The sequence below is a fragment of the Thalassophryne amazonica genome, chromosome 4 (assembly GCF_902500255.1).
Source record: "Thalassophryne amazonica chromosome 4, fThaAma1.1, whole genome shotgun sequence".
Taxonomy (NCBI): Eukaryota; Metazoa; Chordata; class Actinopteri; order Batrachoidiformes; family Batrachoididae; genus Thalassophryne; species Thalassophryne amazonica.
Window position 1 is genome coordinate 2,096,139 of NC_047106.1, and position 21,457 is coordinate 2,117,595.

General features: G+C 42.2%; 1 protein-coding gene across 1 annotated transcript in view; it reads right to left on the reverse strand.

Annotated features, from left to right (window-relative positions):
* Positions 1–401: 401 nt before the first annotated feature.
* Positions 402–21,457, reverse strand: part of LOC117509349 — a 33,162-nt gene continuing 12,106 nt past the window's right edge. Inside the window, exon 2 of the mRNA XM_034169019.1 lies at positions 402–1,778. Within this exon, the coding sequence (XP_034024910.1) occupies positions 905–1,765 (861 nt within the window). The 5' untranslated portion in view covers positions 1,766–1,778 and the 3' untranslated portion in view covers positions 402–904. The remainder of the gene's footprint in view (positions 1,779–21,457) is intronic.

Sequence of the window (21,457 nt, forward strand, 5' to 3'; positions counted from 1 at the left end):
TCTCTTCCTGCTAACAGCCTCCAGACAGCACAGTGGATTTGTTTTGTGTGCACGCGCATGCATGTGTGCCCACGAGGCTGTATGCAGAGTGCAATGGTACCAAACGTATGGAACCAAATTTGCACTATAAATGCAATGCAGCACAAATGGGATGAATTGATCCATGGCATGTGACATACAAAGCACCAATCAAATGACAAGGATCCACTCAGCCGTTATATAAATGTGTATCGTGGTGTGAAGAAGTGTTTGCTCCCTTGAGCTTTTACATGTTAGAAACTTTTTAGGACTTCAAAAAAACAAATCAAATTCAGGCTTTGTATGTTAAAATTTCAAAAATTCTGCTCTTTAAACTCACAATGAAAAGTAATCTTTACATCATGAATTACAAGAAATAAAAATCTAAAAGCCAAGCTGATGGTGTGAATAAGTGCTCGCTTTAATATAACATATGTAAAGCATCACTTTTACATACATACAGTTTCTTCAGACAAGTGAGGGAGTGGATACATCAACACTGCCTAGACACTGATTATGTCTAGGACTTTATTAACATGAATTATGAAGAAATACAAACAGTATGGCACTCTATGACAAATCTGTGTGGAAGCGACAGTTCTCAAAACCCTAGTAGCTGTATAAGCAGATAAGAGAGGAAAGACACTTAGACAACCCAGAAGAAGTTATAGGCTTCTGTGGCTGTGATTGGAGAAATTGCGAACAGTGCAAGTTTTGCATTTTGTATCAGCAGTTATACAGCTTCATGATGAAGTGGTACAGAGAAGGATTTTCTGAAAAAGATCTTAAGATTAGAAACAAATTGCCAGAAGGTACATCTGAAATCCAGGACAATAAAGAAATTCTGATTCTGGAGAATGTTCCATTTACTTCGCTATAGAAGTAGTCACAGATCTTCAAACCTCACATTGAAGGCTCTCCTCATGGCTTCAAGGTCACGCTTGTTTTCCTTGACTTTTTTGAGACAGTCTTTGGCAGATGCTAGGTTAGGGTTGTCCTTGGCCCAGCTGTAGATAACGTCAGCCACTCCGACTACACTTCCTACAATGGCTAGAGTTTTGGAAGCTAAACCAATGAACGCACCTGAGAGTTGGTACACTGCCTCTCCGCCCTCAATTACCATGGCAACATTGGCAGCGCTGGAGATTTTTGCAGCATTGTAGAACCCGTAGCCAAAATTCATTGCATCTGCAACCCTCTTCAGGTGAGGTACTGTTACAAGAAGGTCAATAACGGCAGTTGTTCCATTGGCACCAATATGCAGGAAGTCATCCCCTTGGTCTACGCTGATGTCATGGATCTCCTTCATGTAGAGGATAAGTCTGCGAGCCATTTCCACCGTACATCCAAGCTGTTGACTCAGTCTCTTTGCAGCACTGTTCAAATCTTCCAAAAGGTCAGATAGTTTTTGTTCCACAGACTTGGATTCTTTCAGTTGATCTTCCAAGTTACTGTTCTGGATTTTGTTGGCAATGAAGTCACCCAGGGCGAACCCAACACCACCTACACTGCTTGCTGCTAGTCCTATTGCACCAAAGACAGCAAATGGAGTGAACAGAGCAACAGTGCTAGCAATGGCAATTGCTGTTGATGCCGTCTTTCCCGAGTTGATGATGACCTCTTGAGTTTTGACTTCATCTATGAAGTTGTCCAGCCAGTCAATCTGGGAACGGCGGATTCTCAACAGCTCATCAATAGTTCCAATCAGGTTTCTACGAAGGTTAAGATCAATTTCCCAGTTTGCCATTGTGAAGCTGGCCCTGATAAAAAATAAATAAAACAGACACATTAGATAATATTAAATAATACTAAACTAATCCACTATAATACGAGATACCTTTGACACACAGTTGTGTTCAAAATAGTGTGTTTAAAAAAGTGAGCAAAGAGCTTATATTTCCACACACAAATAAATCAAATGTATTAATTTATATAGCGCCAATTCACGATGAAATTGTCTCAAGGCGCTTCACACAACATAAAAAAAACAAAAATTTAAAACACAATAAAAAGACGACCATAAAAGAAAGAACCATAAAAGAATACAAGAATAAAAACACATCATAACACTAATGATAAAACAGGGAAAACAAATAAGTCTTTAAACGTGACTTAAAAGTCTCCACAGTATCCGACTGCCGAATGTGTGCCGGGAGATCGTTCCACAGAGCTGGGGCACGGTAGGAGAAAGCTCTGTGACCAGCAGACTTTTTATTCACCCTGGGAACACACAGAAGTCCTACACCCTGAGAACGCAGGGCCCAAGCTGGTACATAGGGCCTTACCAGGTCAACCAGATAGGGAGGTGCAAGTCCATGAACGATTTTATAAACTAATAACAGTACTTTAAAATCCGATCTTGCAGGAACAGGAACCCAGTGCAGAGACGCCAAAACGGGTTTAATGTGGTCAAACTTTCTGCTTTGTGTCAAAAGTCTGGCAGCAGCGTTTTGAACCAGTTGAAGACCCCTAATCCTGGACTGCGGTAAGACAGAAAATAGAGCATTACAATAGTCCAGTCTAGAAGAGACAAATGCATGAATCAAAGTCTCAGCATCAGCCATAGACAGGATGGGACGAATCTTCGCTTTATTTCACAAATGGAAGAAAGCAGTCCTCGTAATGTCTCTAATGTGGAGATCAAAAATTACTCCAAGGTTCCTCACTTTATCCGTATGATATATAACACACGAACCTACGCTAAGTGCTAGCTGATCAAATTTATGCCGATACCTCGCTGGACCAAGAACCATAACGTCAGTCTTATCAGAATTTAAAAGTAGGAAGTTACTAAACATCCAACTTCTTACTGATGCAAGGCAATCTTCCAAAGATTTTATGTGAATGAGATTACCAGCAGTTATTGGCATGTACAATTGAGTGTCATCAGCATAGCAATGAAAAGGAATCCCAAAGCACCGCAGTATATTTCCAAGGGGTGCTACATAAGGGAAAAAAGCAGGGGCCTAAAACGGATCCCTGCAGAACCCCAAACTTCATGTCCCTACGATCAGAGGAGGTGCCATTACACAATACACAGTAAGAACGACTGGACAGGTATGACGTCAACCATGCAAGAGCAGTTCCAGTAATCCCAAAGTGATTCTCCAGCCTATTGAGTAAAATATGATGATCCACAGTATCAAACGCAGCACTAAGATCCAGCAGCACCAAGACTGTAGTGGTATCTGAGTCCATTGCTCACAAAAGGTCATGCACTACTTTAGCAAGTGCTGTCTCTACGGAGTGATATTTTCTAAAAGCAGACTGCAGTGGCTCAAAAAGATTATTCTCAGTGAGCTAGTCAACGAGCTGTTGCGAAACCACTTTTTCCAGGATTTTAGAACAAAATGATATATTTGATATCGGTCTGTAATTCTTCAATACACTAGGGTCGAGATTGGATTTCTTATGTAATGGTTTAATCACTGCAGACTTGAAACATTTAGGAACAGATCCAGAAGTTAATGAGAGATTTATAATTTCCAGCACAGTCGGTCCAAGAGTGGACCACAGGTCCTTAAATAGTTTTGTTGGTATAGGATCAAGTAAACAGGTTGTGCTTTTAGTAGACATCATGAGCTTCGTCAGCGCGCCTAGGGAGATACCATCAAAATCTGTAAATCTGGGTAACACCTCAGTGGGCGCATCCACCTCCATAGCAGTATGTAGTGGTTGGACCATGGCCTGCTGAGATATGCTCAACCTAATATCCTCAATTTTCTTCTCGAAATAGTCCAAGAAATCCTGTGCTGAAAGGGAAAGTGAATAACAGGTGGCTGTCCATGAATGAGAAATGCTACAGTTTCAAACAAAATCTTTGAGTTATGCTTGTTTTTATTGATCAAATCAGAATAATAGGCACGCTTTGTAGCCAGTAGTGCCTGCTTATAATCAGATAGTATCACGCCATGCAAGGTGGAACACCTCTAATTTAGAACTACGCCATTTCCGTTCCAAACCTCAAGCCTTCTGCCTAAGGTCATGCAAGTAACCATTGAACCAAGGCAACTGTGCCTTGGGAAGGTGTGGCCTTAAAAGAGGAGGCGCAACCTTATCCAGTGTAGCCTTGAGCGCTGAATTCAAGCCATCCGCAAGACTATCCACTGATTGAATATTCTCCAACCCTAAAGCCAAAATTTCGGGCATTCTGGCTTCGAGTTCAGTCATAGTTGAGGGATTAATGCGTCGCCACAGAGATAGACAAGGCTTTCGGTCCACTAAACGCAGCAACATAAATGCACACCTAATAAATGAGTGGTCAGAGACCACAGAGGCAAGAGGCAAAATGTCAATGTTCGTGACAGCAAGGCCACGTGTGAGAACCAAATCAAGGGTATTTCCACTAATGTGCATTGAATCCTGAATGAATTGCTGGAATCCCAACGCATCCACAAGTTCCATAAATGACTTGCAAAGGGGATCAGAGGGCTTATTTATATGAATGTTAAAGTCACCAATAATCAAAATGTTGTCCGCACTAGTTAACAGGCTAGAGATGAACTCACCAAATTCATCTAAGAATTCAGAATATGGGCCAGGAGACCTATAAACAGTGACAAAATAGCATGACTGATTTCCATACTTCTGACCCTGACAATATGTAGCATCATGAGCAGAGCGGAGAGTCAGATGCTCAAACGAATTATATTTATGACCCCCAACAGTCAAGAAGGTAAATCTGGATTTATAAATAAAAGCAACACCCCCTCCTTGCTTTGCACCACGAGACATGTGACCAAATGTGTACCCTGGTGGGCAGGCCTCATTCAGAGGAAGAACAGCTGTGGGTTTGAGCCAGGTTTCACATAACCCAATCATGTCCAAGTGATGATCCATAATTAGATCGTTGATCAACAGGGATTTTGAGGACAGTGATCTGATGTTAATGAGATCCAAACTGAAGACTTATGTTGGTCTGACAGACTGACGTCTTTGAATAGACCTGAGTAGCTTAAAATCCACTCCACGTTTTCCATCCAGCACCCGGAGAGTGTCAGAAACCACTGTCGTCACATCAGGACTACAAGTCCCAGAAGCTGCAGCGCTCTGATGATGTGGGCACCAAGTGCTGATGCGCTCAGCTGACCAGATAACCGGCACAGACGACCCAGTCCGATGGAATACAAACTTTCTCCGGGAGCCTCTGTGGACGCAGCAATGCCGGCGGAGCAAACCAATCTCTGATAGTGAGAATGTCCCGAGTAACACTGTTGTTGTTCAGGCTCCGTAGCTCAGCTGCAGAGTAGCTTAGCATCGCGCTAGCCGAGGGAGTGAAGTGTAGCGTCATACAGTGCAAAAAAGGCACTAAATCAAAAACGGTTAAAAATGCACACTGAAGGATTAAGAACCACGTCAAAGTACATACCCAAAGATAAAAAAAATTACACTCAAGCCACTAAAAACCAAGTTACAAACGAGAAAACTGGAGAAAAAAAACAGAGGAGTGGCGAACACACAACGCCAGTCTCATCTAGAAAGAGTGAATACAGTGTGAACACTGCACATTCTAATCCAATTATGTTTTTTCCACAAACCTGATTGGTTAATCATGTGAGATTTCAGACCATGAAATATTATGTGGACAGTGGCAAAATATTCAGCTGTTTCACATTTGATTTATTACCCCACGCCCTGACTGCGCCCGCTGCCATGCAGATGACATTAATGGCACTGCCAGATGAGCGCAAGAGAAAAGTGCTGTAGCGACGACGACAGATATCAATCAATCAATTTTTTTTTATATAGCGCCAAATCACAACAAACAGTTGCCCCAAGGCGCTTTATATTGCAAGGCAAGGCCATACAATAATTAAGTAAAACCCCAACGGTCAAAACGACCCCCTGTGAGCAAGCCTTTGGCTACAGTGGGAAGGAAAAACTCCCTTTTAACAGGAAGAAACCTCCAGCAGAACCAGGCTCAGGGAGGGGCAGTCTTCTGCTGGGACTGGTTGGGGCTGAGAGAGAGAACCAGGAAAGACATGCTGTGGAGGGGAGCAGAGATCGATCACTAATGATTAAATGCAGAGTGGTGCATACAGAGCAAAAAGAGAAAGAAACAGTGCATCATGGGAACCCCCCAGCAGTCTACGTCTATAGCAGCATAACTAAGGGATGGTTCAGGGTCACCTGATCCAGCCATAACTATAAGCTTTAGCAAAAAGGAAAGTTTTAAGCCTAATCTTAAAAGTAGAGAGGGTGTCTGTCTCCCTGATCTGAATTGGGAGCTGGTTCCACAGGAGAGGAGCCTGAAAGCTGAAGGCTCTGCCTCCCATTCTACTCTTACAAACCCTAGGAACTACAAGTAAGCCTGCAGTCTGAGAGCGAAGCGCTCTATTGGGGTGATATGGTACTACGAGGTCCCTAAGATAAGATGGGACCTGATTATTCAAAACCTTATAAGTAAGAAGAAGAATTTTAAATTCTATTCTAGAATTAACAGGAAGCCAATGAAGAGAGGCCAATATGGGTGAGATATGCTCTCTCCTTCTAGTCCCCGTCAGTACTCTAGCTGCAGCATTTTGAATTAACTGAAGGCTTTTTAGGGAACTTTTAGGACAATGTTTTGAAACAAGGTTCGGTCAGATCGGCACACAGAAATGATCACACAGACTGCATTTTGCTAGAACAAACAGGCGTATATTTATTCCCCACAAAAGCAGTTACATCAAACACAAGTGGTTACAGCGCATAAAATATCTCTTTCTCTCTTACCGTGACGCCTTTAAGGTGGAGAGCCAACACCTTCGGCAGAGTGCGCTTGTCAACCAGCTGGGCGTTCTTACGTGACCCGCAGCAGACTCTATCGGAGCATGGCTCTGCCCCCTCTTTTCTAGTGTGTGCGCGAAGGGAGGGTGAGTGGCCATCTCAAACTACCTGGCGCACATAATTCCTTTAATCAACAGGCATCAAAAAGTTATTTCCTCTTGCAAAAACATAATGACCCCAGCTCTTCACTCCCAGTCGTTAGTGGCTATAAAACAAATTCGTGCAATTAGTGTACATCATTAGGGTTACTTTAAGACGGGGGCAAAACAACAATCTTTTCTCCACACAGACAACCTGATAATAATGAATTACAATAGTCCAGCCTAGAGGAAACAAATGCATGAATCAGTTTTTCAGCATCACTCTGAGACAAGACCTTTCTGATTTTAGAGATATTGCGTAAATGCAAAAAGCAGTCCTACATATTTGTTTAATATGTGCTTTGAATGACATATCCTGATCAAAAATGACTCCAAGATTTCTCACAGTATTACTAGAGGTCAGGGTAATGCCATCCAGAGTAAGGATCTGGTTAGACACCATGTTTCTAAGATTTGTGGGGCCAAGTACAATAACTTCAGTTTTATCTGAGTTTAAAAGCAGGAAATTAGAGGTCATCCATGTCTTTATGTCTGTAAGACAATCCTGCAGTTTAGCTAATTGGTGTGTGTCCTCTGGCTTCATGGAGAGATAAAACTGGGTAACAATGAAATCTGCGTAACAATGAAAATTTAAGCAATACCGTCTAATAATACTGCCTAAGGGAAGCATGTATAAAGTGAATAAAATTGGTCCTAGATATCCTATGACTACTCCCCCCCACCGAAAGGCAACATTCCCACAGGGCAGCAATGATTAACCCAAACCTTGATGAGGCCAATCAGGACAGAGCAACCTTTAAACTCTATATTTTATGGATGTTTTATTGTCCCAGATGAAACACCGTTTGATTAACGGTGAGTGATATTGGTGTTCTTTCTGTACGTGTCTATAGCCATCTACAATAGTAATATTTCCTATCCTAAAGTATCTTTAAATCCCCCTTCCAAAAATACTCTACAAATATATGAACCAGACTGATAACCTGAAATTTGATAGAACATCTGTCCATGATTGGGGGGGGGGTGTCATGTTTCGATCCTGTTTCAGTTCCAGTTTTTATTTTGTCCCCTTTCCTTCTCTTTCCATTTACCCCGGTTATGACTTTATAGTAGTTGTCTTATTTTGCCACTTGATTATTTTCATTCTAGTTTAGTTCTGATTATTCGTGTTCATGTATTATTCTGTGGTCACTGGTTGTGGTTCTTTATGGTATCCTTGATTCACTCGTGCATTGCCTTTTCGGTTGTTCATTATTCTCTCGTCTCTGGATTTATTTTTTGTTTAGTGTGTATTTTTGGTTCAGTCGTTTATTGCTTTTTTTCCTGTATGCTTGAGTCACTAGTTTCATTCTTGGTTATCTTTTATTTTATTAGTCATGTATGTATTTGTTATGTATTCTTGCTTCTTATTTATCTTCTATGTCTTATTATTCTGGCTGTGTTCTGGTAGTCATGAGTTTTTACTTTGTTACAATTCATTTCGTGTTCCGTCTTAATTTAGTTTAGTTTTTTCATTTCACAGGTTTTGCTTATTATTTATCTTTTGTGTTTCGTATCTGATTATGTTCTGTTTGTGATTTATTACATTCTCTGTTAATCAGTTATTTTATATTGTCATCTTATTTCATTGCATTTTCATTATTACTGATCTCCTAGTTTCCCACTTTTTAGATTAGTCACATTTTCCCCTGTTGTTTTAATAACATTAATTATTATCTGCTTTCAGCACGTCACATTTTCCACTCACTTAGTTCTCTCCATTGTTTTTTCTTCCCTCACTTTCTCTGACCTGCTCCTTATGTCAGCCATGCCCCCGTTTCCAGATGCTTCGTCCTCACGTGCGTCTTGTCTTCCTTATTTATACTGCATCTGTTCACTCCCTCGTTGCTCGTTTGTTATCACGTAGCAGCTCTCCGTCTCCACCCTGTTCTTGACTGGCCGTGTTTTGACCCTGCTCTGTGTACCGGATCTTGTCTTTCTGTCTCAGCTCTGATAAGCCACTTTGCTCGTGGACTCACCCTGCTTGTTTATGACCACATCCTCTGTCTCACCCTTCCTGTTTACCAAACCCCTGCCTGTACTAAAGACCTTATTTTTACTCATACATCCTGCTTGAGAGCCTGTATTTGTGTCCAGCCTCTGTCTGTGCCTCGCCTCCGCTCAGTCTGATAAGGGATTAGATATCGCGACCTGTGTCACAGTACATTTCCTATCCTGAAGTATCACCCATATGGATGTGATTGACAACCTGAAATATGATAAAACATCTGTCCATGATGGGGTGGAGGATAAGATATCGTGACCTGGTTATTCCCCCATCCCAATATCAATAATTCTGTACTATATATTGCCAAATTCACCCCACTATAAATGTGGTATATAATACATGACCAAGGAAGAAACTGTACATCAGAACTGAGAGAATTCACACAAAAAATGGGTCAGTCACTTCAGAATGGAGGACCTTGCTTCTACAACCCCTGGCAAAAATGATGGAATCACCGGCCTCGGAGGATGTTCATTCAGTTTAATTTTGCAGAAAAAAAGCAGATCACAGACATGACACAAAACTAAAGTAATTTCAAATGGCAACTTTCTGGCTTTAAGAAACACTATAAGAAATCAGGAAAAAAAAAAAAATTGTGGCAGTCAGTAACGGTTACTTTTTTAGACCAAGCAGAGGGGAAAAAAAAATATGGAATCACTCAATTCTGAGGAAAAAAATGATGGAATCATGAAAACAAAAGAACGCTCCAACACATCACTAGTATTTTGTTGCACCACCTCTGGCTTTTCTAACAGCTTGCAGTCTCTGAGGCATGGACTTAATGAGTGACAAACAGTACTCTTTATCAATCTGGCTCCAACTTTCTCTGATTGCTGTTGCCAGATCAGCTTTGCAGGTTGGAGCCTTGTCATGGACCATTTTCTTCAACTTCCACCAAAGATTTTCAATTGGATTAAGATCCGGACTATTTGCAGGCCATGACATTGACCCTATGTGTCTTTTTGCAAGGAATGTTTTCAGTTTTTGCTCTATGGCAAGATGCATTATCATCTTGAAAAATGATTTCATCATCCCCAAACATCCTTTCAATTGATAGGATAAGAAAAGTGTCCAAAATATCAACGTAAACTTGTGCATTTATTGATGATGTAATGACAGCCATCTCCCCAGTGCCTTTACCTGACATGCAGCCCCATATCATCAATGACTGTGGAAATTTACATGTTCTCTTCAGGCAGTCATCTTTATAAATCTCTTTGGAATGGCACCAAACAAAAGTTCCAGCATCATCACCTTGCCCAATGCAGATTCCAGATTCATCACTGAATATGACTTTCATCCAGTCATCCACAGTCCAAGATTGCTTTCCTTAGCCCATTGTAACCTTGTTTTTTTCTGTTTAGGTGTTAATGATGGCTTTCGTTTAGCTTTTCTGTATGTAAATCCCATTTCCTTTAGGCGGTTTCTTACAGTTCGGTCACAGACGTCGACTCCAGTTTCCTCCCATTCGTTCCTCATTTGTTTTGTTGTGCATTTTCGATTTTTGAGACATATTACTTTAAGTTTTCTGTCTTGACGCTTTGATGTCTTCCTTGGTCTACCAGTATGTTTGCCTTTAACAACCTTCCCATGTTTGTATTTGGTCGAGTTTAGACACAGCTGACTGTGAACAACCAACATCTTTTGCAACATTGCGTGATGATTTACCCTCTTTTAAGAGTTTGATAATCCTCTCCTTTGTTTCAATTGACATCTCTCGTGTTGGAGCCATGATTCATGTCAGTCCACTTGGTGCAACAGCTCTCCAAGGTGTGATCACTCCTTTTTAGATGCAGACTAACGATCAGATCTGATTTGATGCAGGTGTTAGTTTTGGGAATGAAAATTTACAGGGTGATTCCATAATTTTTTCCTCAGAATTGAGTGATTCCATATTTTTTTCCCTCTGCTTGGTCTAAAAAAGTAACCGTTACTGACTGCCACAACTATTTTTCCTGATTTCTTATAGTGTGTTTCTTAAAGCCAGAAAGTTGCCATTTGAAATGACTTTAGTTTTGTGTCATGTCTGTGATCTGCTTTTTTTCTACAAAATTAAACAACTGAATGAACATCCTCCGAGGCCGGTGATTCCATAATTATTGCCAGGGGTTGTATAGCTAACCTTTGGCATCCACAAGTAGATATGTCAAGATGGGAACAGGCTTTTATTAAATTGCCTACAATCAGTCCAGGCCAAGACCACATCCGTGTGGCATACACTTTCAATATTGTTTTCCACTTTTTCAGCTTTTTGAAAATTTCTAGGGGGCGATATTTCACAATTTCACCGCGACCATGTGCGCGACCCCCCAAAATATCGAATTTTGGATAATAAACAGCACAATTACAATAGGGTCCTCACAGGACTTTTTCCTACTCAGGTCCTAATAATAATAATAATAATAATAAACAGCACAATTACAATAGGGTCCTCGCAGGACTTTTTCTACTCAGGGCCTAATAATAATAATAATAATAATAATAAACAGCACAATTACAATAGGGTCCTCGCAGGACTTTTTCTACTCGGGGCCTAATAATAATAATAATAAAAAACAGCACAACTACAATAGGGTCCTCGCAGGACTTTGTCCTACTCAGACCCTAATAATAATAATAATAATAATAATACTAAACAGCACAATTACAATAGGGTCCTCACAGGACTTTGTCCTACTCAGGCCCTAATAATAATAAAACAGCATAATTACAACAGGGTCCTCGCAGGACTTTTTCTACTTAGGTCCTAATAATAATAATAATGATAATAATAATAATAAGCACAATTACAACAGGGTCCTCACAGGACTTTTTCCTACTCAGGTCCTAATAATAATAATAATACAGCACAATTACAACAGGGTCCTCGCAGGACTTTGTCCTACTGGGGCCCTAATGATAATAATAATAATAAGCACAATTACAATAGGGTCCTCACAGGACTTTGTCCTACTGGGGCCCTAATTATAATAATAATAAGCACAATTACAATAGGGTCCTCACAGGACTTTGTCCTACTGGGGCCCTAATTATAATAATAATAAGCACAATTACAACAGGGTCCTCACAGGACTTTGTCCTACTCGGGCCCTAATAATAATAATAATAATAAACAGCACAATTACAACAGAGTCCTCACAGGACTCTGTCCTACTCGGGCCCTAATAATAATAATAATAATAATAATAATAATAATAAGCACAATTACAACAGGGTCCTCACAGGACTTTTTCCTACTCAGGTCCTAATAATAATAATACAGCACAATTACAACAGGGTCCTCGCAGGACTTTTTCTACTTAGGTCCTAATAATAATAATAATAATAATAATAAAACAGCACAATTACAACAGGGTCCTCACAGGACTTTTTATACTCAGGCCCTAATAATAATAATAATAATAATAATAATAAGCACAATTACAATAGGGTCCTCGCAGGACTTTGTCCTACTCAGGCCCTAATAATAATAATCTTCTTTGTCTTTCGGCTGTTCCTGTTAGGGGCCCCACAGCAGATCAATCGTTTCCATCTCACCCTGTCCTCTGTATCTTCCTCTGTCACACCAACCACCTGCATGTCCTCTCTCAGCACATCCATGAACTCTCACTACAGATCACAATGTCATCTGCAAACATCATAGTCCATGGGGACTCCTGTCTGATCTCATCTGTCAACCTGTCCATCACCACTGCAAACAAGAAAGGACTCAGAGCTGATCCTTGGTGTAATCCCACCTCCACCTTGAATGAGTCTGTCATTCCGACTGCGCATCTTACCGCTGTCACACTATTCTTGTACATGTCCTGCACTACCTTAACATACTTCCTCATACAATGCCACAACTCTTCTCTTGGCACCCTATCATAAGCTTTTTCTAAGTCCACAAACACACAATGTAACTCTTTCTGTCCTTCTCTGTACTTTTCCAACAGTATTCTCAGAGCAAACATTGCATCTGTAGTGCTCTTTCTCGGCATGAAACCATATTGCTGCTCACAGATCTTCACCTGTTTTCTAAGCCTAGCTTCTACTACTCTTTCCCATAACTTCATGCTGTGGCTGATCAGCTTTATGCCTCTGTAGTTACTGCAGCTCTGCACATCACCCTTGTTCTTGAAAATAGGAACCAGCACACTACGTCTCCACTCCTCAGGCATCCTCTCACTTTCCAAGATTTTATTAAACAATCTGGTTAGAAACTCTACTGCCATCTCTCCTAGACATTTCTATGCCTCCATTGGAATGTCATCTGGACCAACTCTTCATCCTCTTCATAGCAGCCCTCACTTCTTCTTTGCTAATCTCTTACTTCCTGATTTACTCTCACCACATCAGCCTTTTCTCACGCTCATTTTCTTTATTCATCAACTCTTCAAAATATTCCCTCCACCTTCTCAGCACACACTCCTCACTTGTCAGCACATTACCGTGTGCATCTTTTACCACCCTAACCTGCTGCACATCCTTTCCAGCTCTGTCCCTTTGTCTGGCCAATCGGTACAAGTCCTTTTCTCCTTCCTTACTATTCAACTTCTTGTACAGCTCACAATATGCCTTTTCCTTTGCTTTTGCCACTTCTCTTCCCGCCTTACGCCGCATCTCCTTGTACTCCTGTCTACTTTCTTCATCTCTCCGGCTATCCCAAAACGTTTTCGCCAACCTCTTTCTCCTTATGCTTTGCTGGACCTCTTCATTCCACCACCAAGTCTCCTTGTTCCTTCCACTGTCCAGATGTCATACCCAGTACTGCCCTAGCTGTCTCCCTCACCACATCTGCAGTACTTTTCCAGTTGTCCAAAATTGCTTCCCCTCCAACTAGTGCTTCTCTCACCTGCTCGCTAAATTTCACACAACAGGCCACCTGTGTGCACCTTCCTCCACTCTTATATGTTACCCTGTGCTCCTCCCTTTTCTTAAAGTAGGTATTCACCACAGCCATTTCCATCCTTTTTGCAAAATCAACTACCATCTGTCCTTCCCCATTCCTATCCTTGATACCATATCTACCCATTACTTCCTCATCACCTCTGTTCCCTTCACCAACATGCCCATTGAAGTCTGCTCCTATCACCACTCTTTCATGCTCGGGCACACTCTCCACCACCTCATCTACCACACTCCAGAAATCGTCTTTCTCCTTCATCTCACAACCTACCTGTGGGGCATATGCACTGATGATATTCATCATCACCCTTTCAATTTCCAACTTCACACTCATCACCCTGTCAGACACTCGCTTAACCTCCAACACACTTTTAGCATACTCTTCCTTTAAAATGACCCCAACACCATTTCTCTTCCTGTCCTCACCATGGTACAACAACTTGTACCCACCGCCGATGCTCCTGCTCTTACTTCCCTTCCACACACAATGTCTACCTTTCTCCTCTCCATCATATCAGCCAGCTCTCTCCCTTTACCAGTCATACTACCAACATTCAAAGTCCCCACTCTCATTTCCACCCTTCTAGTTTTCTTCTTCTCCCGCTGTTCGTGGCAACGTTTTCCTCCTCTTCTTTGTCGTCTTCGCCCAGCAGTAGCCCAATTTCCACCGGCACCCTGTTGGGCAATAGCACCGGTGGCGGACATTGTTAACCCGGGCCGCGACCGATCCGGTATGGGAATTCAATTCTGAGTCTGCATAGTTGGGTTGGCTTGTTTTATATAATAATAATAATAATAATAATAATAATAATAAACAACAAGGCTCAGGACTGCTCCGTGTTCTGCCTGACAGAGACTTGGCTTCACAGTAACATACTGGATTCTACTTTTCAGCCTCCAGGATTTTCTGTCCATTGTTTGGATCGATCGAAAGAGCGCACCGAGAAAGCGAAAGGAGGAGGTGTGTGTTTCCATATTAATAATCTTTGGTACACAGACAGTGTTGCTGTTAACAAAACGTGTCTAGCTAATCTAGAATGCCTTGTTCTGAAGTGCCGCCCCTTTTATCTCCCTCGAGAGTTTGCAGTGATGTTTTTGTGCGCAGTGTACATACATCCACGTGCGGACGCTTCTGTGGCTCCAGATGAACTGAGTGACATTATATTAAAATGTGAACTCTAAATCAGACGCAGTGGTTATAGTAGCTGGTGACTTTAACAAGACCAATCTCAAGTCTGTCTTTCCCAACTACTATCAGTATGTGAAACATCCCACCCGAGGCACACAAACTTTGGATCACTGTTACAGTAATGTGAAATCCGCATTCAGGTCTATTTTGAGACCAGCTTTTGGCAGGTCTGATCATTCCTCGATTCTACTTCTTCCTACGTACATACAGAGGAGTAGATATGTTAAGCCTATATCACGCACTGTACAGTGCTGGACTAAGGACAATGAATTAAAATTGCAAGGCTGTTTTGATGCTACGGATTGGTCTGTCTTTCCATCTGAGGATGTGAATGAATATTGCGAGACTGTTAATGGATATACAAGCTTCTGTATTGACTCTTGTATTCCAAAGAACGTTGTGAAACAATGGGGAAGTCAAAAACCATGGTTTAACGTAGACGTGAACAGGAAGTTAAAGGAACGTGCTCGAGCCTTCAGCTCTGGTGATGTCGATGACTATAAGCAGGCCAGATACTCTTGAGAGATCAGTTAAAGCTGCTAAGCAGGCCTATGGTGAAAAGATTGAGAGTTATTTTAGAGAGGACAATCCACAACAGATGTGGAAGGGATTGAGTGCCATCACCTCTTGGAGGCCCAGGAGTGAGCACATGGTTACTTTTGGTAACTCTCTCCCTAATGATTTAAACAAATTTTATTGTCGCTTTGATACCTTGGAAAGGGAGCGAGTGGACTTTTTGGCGAGCGATGAGGAAAATGGTCTCACGATTTTACAGGAGGGTCCTGTCCAGGTCTAAGGTCAGGAAGGCGCCTGGGCTGGATGGTATTCCTCCCCATGTTTTAAAGCTGTGCTCAGAGGAACATGCACCTGTTTTAACTGACCTCTTTAATATGTCTGAGGTGCTGTACTGTTCCACTCAGTTTTAAAAGGTCAGTTGTCATTCCAGTGCCTAGGAAGTCACCTATCACTTGTTTAAATGACTATAGGCCAGTCGCGCTTACATCAGTGTTGATGAAAACCTTCAAACATCTTGTGCTGCAGCACATTAAGATCCCTGTGTCTGTTGATCCACTCCAGTTTGCATACAAACAGAACAGAAGCGTGGAGGATGCTGTTTCATTTGCCTTGAACTCTGTGTACAAACATCTGGACAAGGAAAAATCCCAGGCTAGAATGCTTTTTATAGACTATAGCTCTGCTTTTAATTCTCTTGTCCCTGCAAGGCTCATCCAGAAACTGAGACTTTTGGGTTTGAGTGATGCCGTTTGCAAATGGATTTTTAGTTTAAGATCAGTGGCTGTGTCTCTGATGAACTTATTGTTAATACTGGCTCACCACAAGGTTGTATTTTAAGCCCATTGTTGTACACTTATGAGTGTGTTGTGTCCTTTCATAATAATTTGATAATTAAGTATGCAGATGACAACTATTACTGGTTTGATCTCTTCTCATGATGACTCTTTGTATAGATCTGAAGTGCAAAACGTGGTTTCCTGGAGCGAGGAAAACAATTTGAAGTTAAACACTGCAAAAACTTTTGAGTTGGTTGTTGATTTCAGTAAAAATAGATCTTATGTTCCCATCATATTAAATGGCGCTGAGGTGAAAACAGTTGAAAACTGCAAATTTCTGGGATTGTTTTTATCTGATGACTTGAGCTGGAATTATAACACCAACGGAATTGTGAAAAAGTCTCGACAACGGCTTTTTTTTCCTGCGTAAGCTGAAAGAATTTACTCTGAACAAGAATATTCTCTTAAATTTTTATCACAGCTGCATTGAAAGTCTTCTTACAAACGCTATAACTGCATGGTTTGGAAATGCCACAGCTAAAGAAAGGAAGGCTTTGAAAAGAGTGGTTCGTTCAGCCAGCAGGACTATTGGTGTGGAACTGTCTGTCCTGGAGGACATTTACAAAAAAAGGCTTAAGTCCCGGTCTTTGGCTATTATTAAGGATCCCCTGCATCCCGCCAGGGACCTGTTTGAGCTTCTTCCTTGCGGTAGGCGCTATCGGTCTATTAAATGTGGGACATCACGTTATAGAAAAAGTTTCTTCCCACAAGCCGTAGCAATGATCACCACTCTTTGATTAGTTTTAAATGTATCTTAAATTATTTTGTGGCTTTGTCGTTTTTAAATGGCATTTTTATGTTCTTTTATGTCTTTTTATTGTTTGTGTATGTCTTGCTAGTGCACTTTTGAGCTCCTTGCACCATTTTTCCAATGTGGTTTTAATACTGCAAATGGCAAATAAACTTGAACTTAAGTTATTACCACCCCTGAAAAATGTCAGCTGCGTATTTTATAAACACTACCCAATCTAGAGCCCAAGGATCCCCGCGGGCAACACGCTAGTACATATTTGTTCGGAATCCAACTTTTTTTGCAACCCCATGTATTGTGATGGGTTTTTGCTAGAAAACAATGACAATCTGTGTTTTTTGTTTGTTTGTCTTTCAGAATGTTGTGTTTGTCTTTCAGAATGTTGTGTTTGTCTTCTGCAGTCATCGAGAGTTGGAGGAGGTGGCAAGATGGCGCCTGTGTGTTTGGCATGCCGTCAGCCCTGTCTCTACCGCTCGTCGAGTTTTTTGTTATTTGTTGCTGTGTTTTTGCTCTGTGTGTTCTGCCAGGACACCTCTGCCTTGCTTGTGTATAATTGCCAGTCTCTCTTGGACATCCATCCATCCATTTTCTTCCGCTTTATCCGGAGTCGGGTCGCGGGGGCAGCAGCTCAAGCAAAGCCGCCCAGACCTCCCGAGCCACACACACCTCCCCCAGCTCCTCTGGGGGAACCCCAAGGCGTTCCCCCGGAGGACATTAATGCTCTTGGACATTAATGCTCTTTGAGCCGCTGCTGTTGTCTGGGTCCGGGTTGGGAGGGCCCCGCTCTGCTCTGCCACCTGTGCTCGCGGACGTCCCGCTCCACCTGCTCCGTTTTCCTTGCGCTCCTCTCCGGAGGAGGTGCTTTAGAAGGCATGGAAAGCGGAGCGGTGCATCAGTGAAATTTAAGTTTTACCTGGCAGCCTTCACTAGAGGGCCTGATCCTCGCCTGCTGTGGGATGGACAATATTTTTGGGTGTGGATATTTTTGATATTTTTGTGTGCTGTGCACGAGAGGCTGCTGGATTCGTCCTGTTGTTCCTGGACTGTCCTCTCCGATGACCGGACCGGCTCCGCTAAAGCTGTGCCCGTTTGTGCCGCAGCTTCCTGCTGCTGCCTCTTGCCGGGCTGCAGAGTTTTTACGCCGGTGCTGTCGTCTGCGGGCTAGCAGACGCGGCGTTTCACCTGAGCTCCTCCGGTCGCTGAAACATGCTGCGTCACTGGCTGCTGAGGAGCAGAACTTCCGCATGACTTCGTTAAAATCTGCTGATCCCACCGAGATCCTTAGTTTGGGTCTCATTAACATCAGGTCATTGTCTCTGAAGTCACTGCTGGTGAATGACTTAATTGTGGATCATTGTCTGGATATGCTTGGATTATGTGAAACCTGGATTAAATCCACAGCCGTCCTTCCTCTGAATGAGGCCTGCCCACCGGTGTACACTTTTAGTCACGTTTCACGTGATGTGAGGAAAGGCGGGGGTGTTGCTTTTATTTATAAATCCAGGTTTACTTTAGTAACTGTTGGGGGTCAGAAATATAATTCATTTGAGTATCTGATTCTCCGATATGCCCATGATGCTAAGTACTGTCAAGGTCATAAAACTGGAAATCAGCTATGTTATATTGTCACTGTCTATAGGCCCCCTGGCCCATATTCTGATTTTTTAGATGAATTTGGCACGTTCATCTCTAGTCTTTCAACTAGTGTAGACAACATTTTGATTATTGGTGACTAACATTCATATAAATAAGCCCTCTGATCCCCTTGGTAAATCATTTATGGAAATCATGGATGCACTAGGATTTCGGCAGTTCATGGTTCAACGCATATCAGTGGTAATACTCTGGATTTGGTTCTTGCACGTGGCCTTGCTGTCACAAATATCGACATCCTGCCTCTTGCATCAGCGGTCTCTGACCACTCTCTTATTAGGTTTACAATTACACTGCCGCGTTTAGTGGAGCAACAACCTTGCCTATCATTGCGGTGACAAATTAAACCTTCAACTTTGACTGAACTCGAAGCAAGACTACCTGAAATCCTAACTTCAAACTTGATGAAATTTCAGTCGGTAGACAGTCTTGCAGATAGCCTGAATTTAGTGCTAAAAACCACACTTGATAAGATTGCGCCTCCTCTATTAAAGCCACGTCTTCCCAAAGCACAGACACCTTGGTTCAACAGTTATTTGCGTGACCTTAGGCAGAAGGCTAGAGGGTTGGAACGGAAATGGCGTAGTTCCAAACCAGAGGTGTTTCACCTTGCGTGGCGTGAAGCTATTTTAGATTATAGGCATGCTTTGTTGGCTACGAAGCAGGCGTATTATTCTGAATTGATCAACAAAAACAAGCATAACTCAAAGTTCTTGTTTGATATGGTGGCATTTCTTATTCATGGACAGCTACCTGTTGGTCGTTCTCCTTTTTCAGCACAGGACTTTCTGGACTATTTCGAAAAGAGAATAGAAGATATTAGGTTGAGCACATCTCAGCATACTTTGGTCCAGTCATTGTATTCAGCTACTGAGCTGGGGACTACCACTAAGGTGCTACCTAGATTCACGGAATTTAACAGTATCTCACAAGGTGTGCTGACGAAACTCGTGATGTCTACTAGAAGCACAACTTGCTTATTTTATCCTATACCAACAAAATTGTTTAAGGATCTTTGGCCCATTTGGCCCAATGTTAACCTTTCTTTAAACTCTGGATCTGTTCCAAATTGTTTTAAATCTGCCGTGGTTAAACCACTAAAGAAATCTAATCTTGATCCTGGTGAATTGAAAAATTATAGGCTGATATCAAATCTATCATTCTGCTCTAAAATTCTAGAAAAGGTGGTTTCACGGCAGCTTGTGGACTATCTTACTGAGAATGACCTTTTTGAGCCACTGCAGTCTGCTTTTAGAAGACATCACTCCACAGAAACAGCACTTATTAAAGTAGTTAATGATCTTCTGCGAGCAATGGACTCGGATACTACTACAGCATTGGTGTTGTTGGATCTCAGTGCTGCGTTTGACACAGTTGATCATCATATTGCAGCTTATTCGTAGCTTTGGAGGCCAGGCTGGGCGAAGTGGAGGCTCGGCTCCGCACCGTGGAAAATTCTACAGCTAGCCAGGCCCCTGTAGTCGGTGCGGACCAAGGTAGCTTAGCCGCCGTTAGTTCCCCCCTGGCAGATCCCGTGCAGTCGGGAAAGCAGGCTGACTGGGTGACTGTGAGGAGGAAGCGTAGCCCTAAACAGAAGCCCCGTGTACACCGTCAACCCGTTCACATCTCTAACCGTTTTTCCCCACTCGACGACACACCCGCCGAGGATCAAACTCTGGTTATTGGCGACTGTTTTGAGAAATGTGAAGTTAGCGACACCAGCAACCATTGTCAATTGTCTTCTGGGGGCCAGAGAAGGCGACATCGAAGGACATTTGAAATTGCTGGCTAAGGCTAAGCGTAAATTTGGTAAGATTGTAATTCACGTCGGCAGTAATGACACTCGGTTACGCCAATCGGAGGTCACTAAAATTAACATTAAATCGGTGTGTAACTTTGCAAAAACAATGTCGGACTCTGTAGTTTTCTCTGGGCCCCTCCCCAATCAGACCGGGAGTGACATGTTTAGCCGCATGTTCTCCTTGAATTGCTGGCTGTCTGAGTGGTGTCCAAAAAATGAGGTGGGCTTCATTGATAATTGGCAAAGCTTCTGGGGAAAACCTGGTCTTGTTAGGAGAGACGGCATCCATCCCACTTTAGAGGGAGCAGCTCTCATTTCTAGAAATCTGGCCAATTTTTTTGGATCCTCCAAACTGTGACTGTCTAGCGTTGGGACCAGGAGGCAGAGCTGTGGTCTTATACACCTCTCTGCAGCTTCTCTCCCCCTGCCATCCCCTTATTACCCCATCCCCGTAGAGACGGTGCCTGCTCCCAGACCACCAATAACTAGCAAAAATCTATTTAAGCATAAAAATTCAAAAAGAAAAAATATAGCACCTTCAATTGCACCACAGACTAAAACAGTTAAATGTGGTCTATTAAACATTAGGTCTCTTTCTTCTAAGTCCCTGTTGGTAAATGATATAATAATTGATCAACGTATTGATTTATTCTGCCTAACAGAAACTTGGTTACAGCAGGATGAATATGTTAGTTTAAATGAGTCAACACCCCCGAGTCACACTAACTGTCAGAATGCTCGTAGCACGGGCCGGGGCGGAGGATTAGCAGCAATCTTCCATTCCAGCTTATTAATTAATCAAAAACCTAGACAGAGCTTTAATTCATTTGAAAGCTTGTCTCTTAGTCTTGTCCATCCAAATTGGAAGTCCCAAAAACCAGTTTTATTTG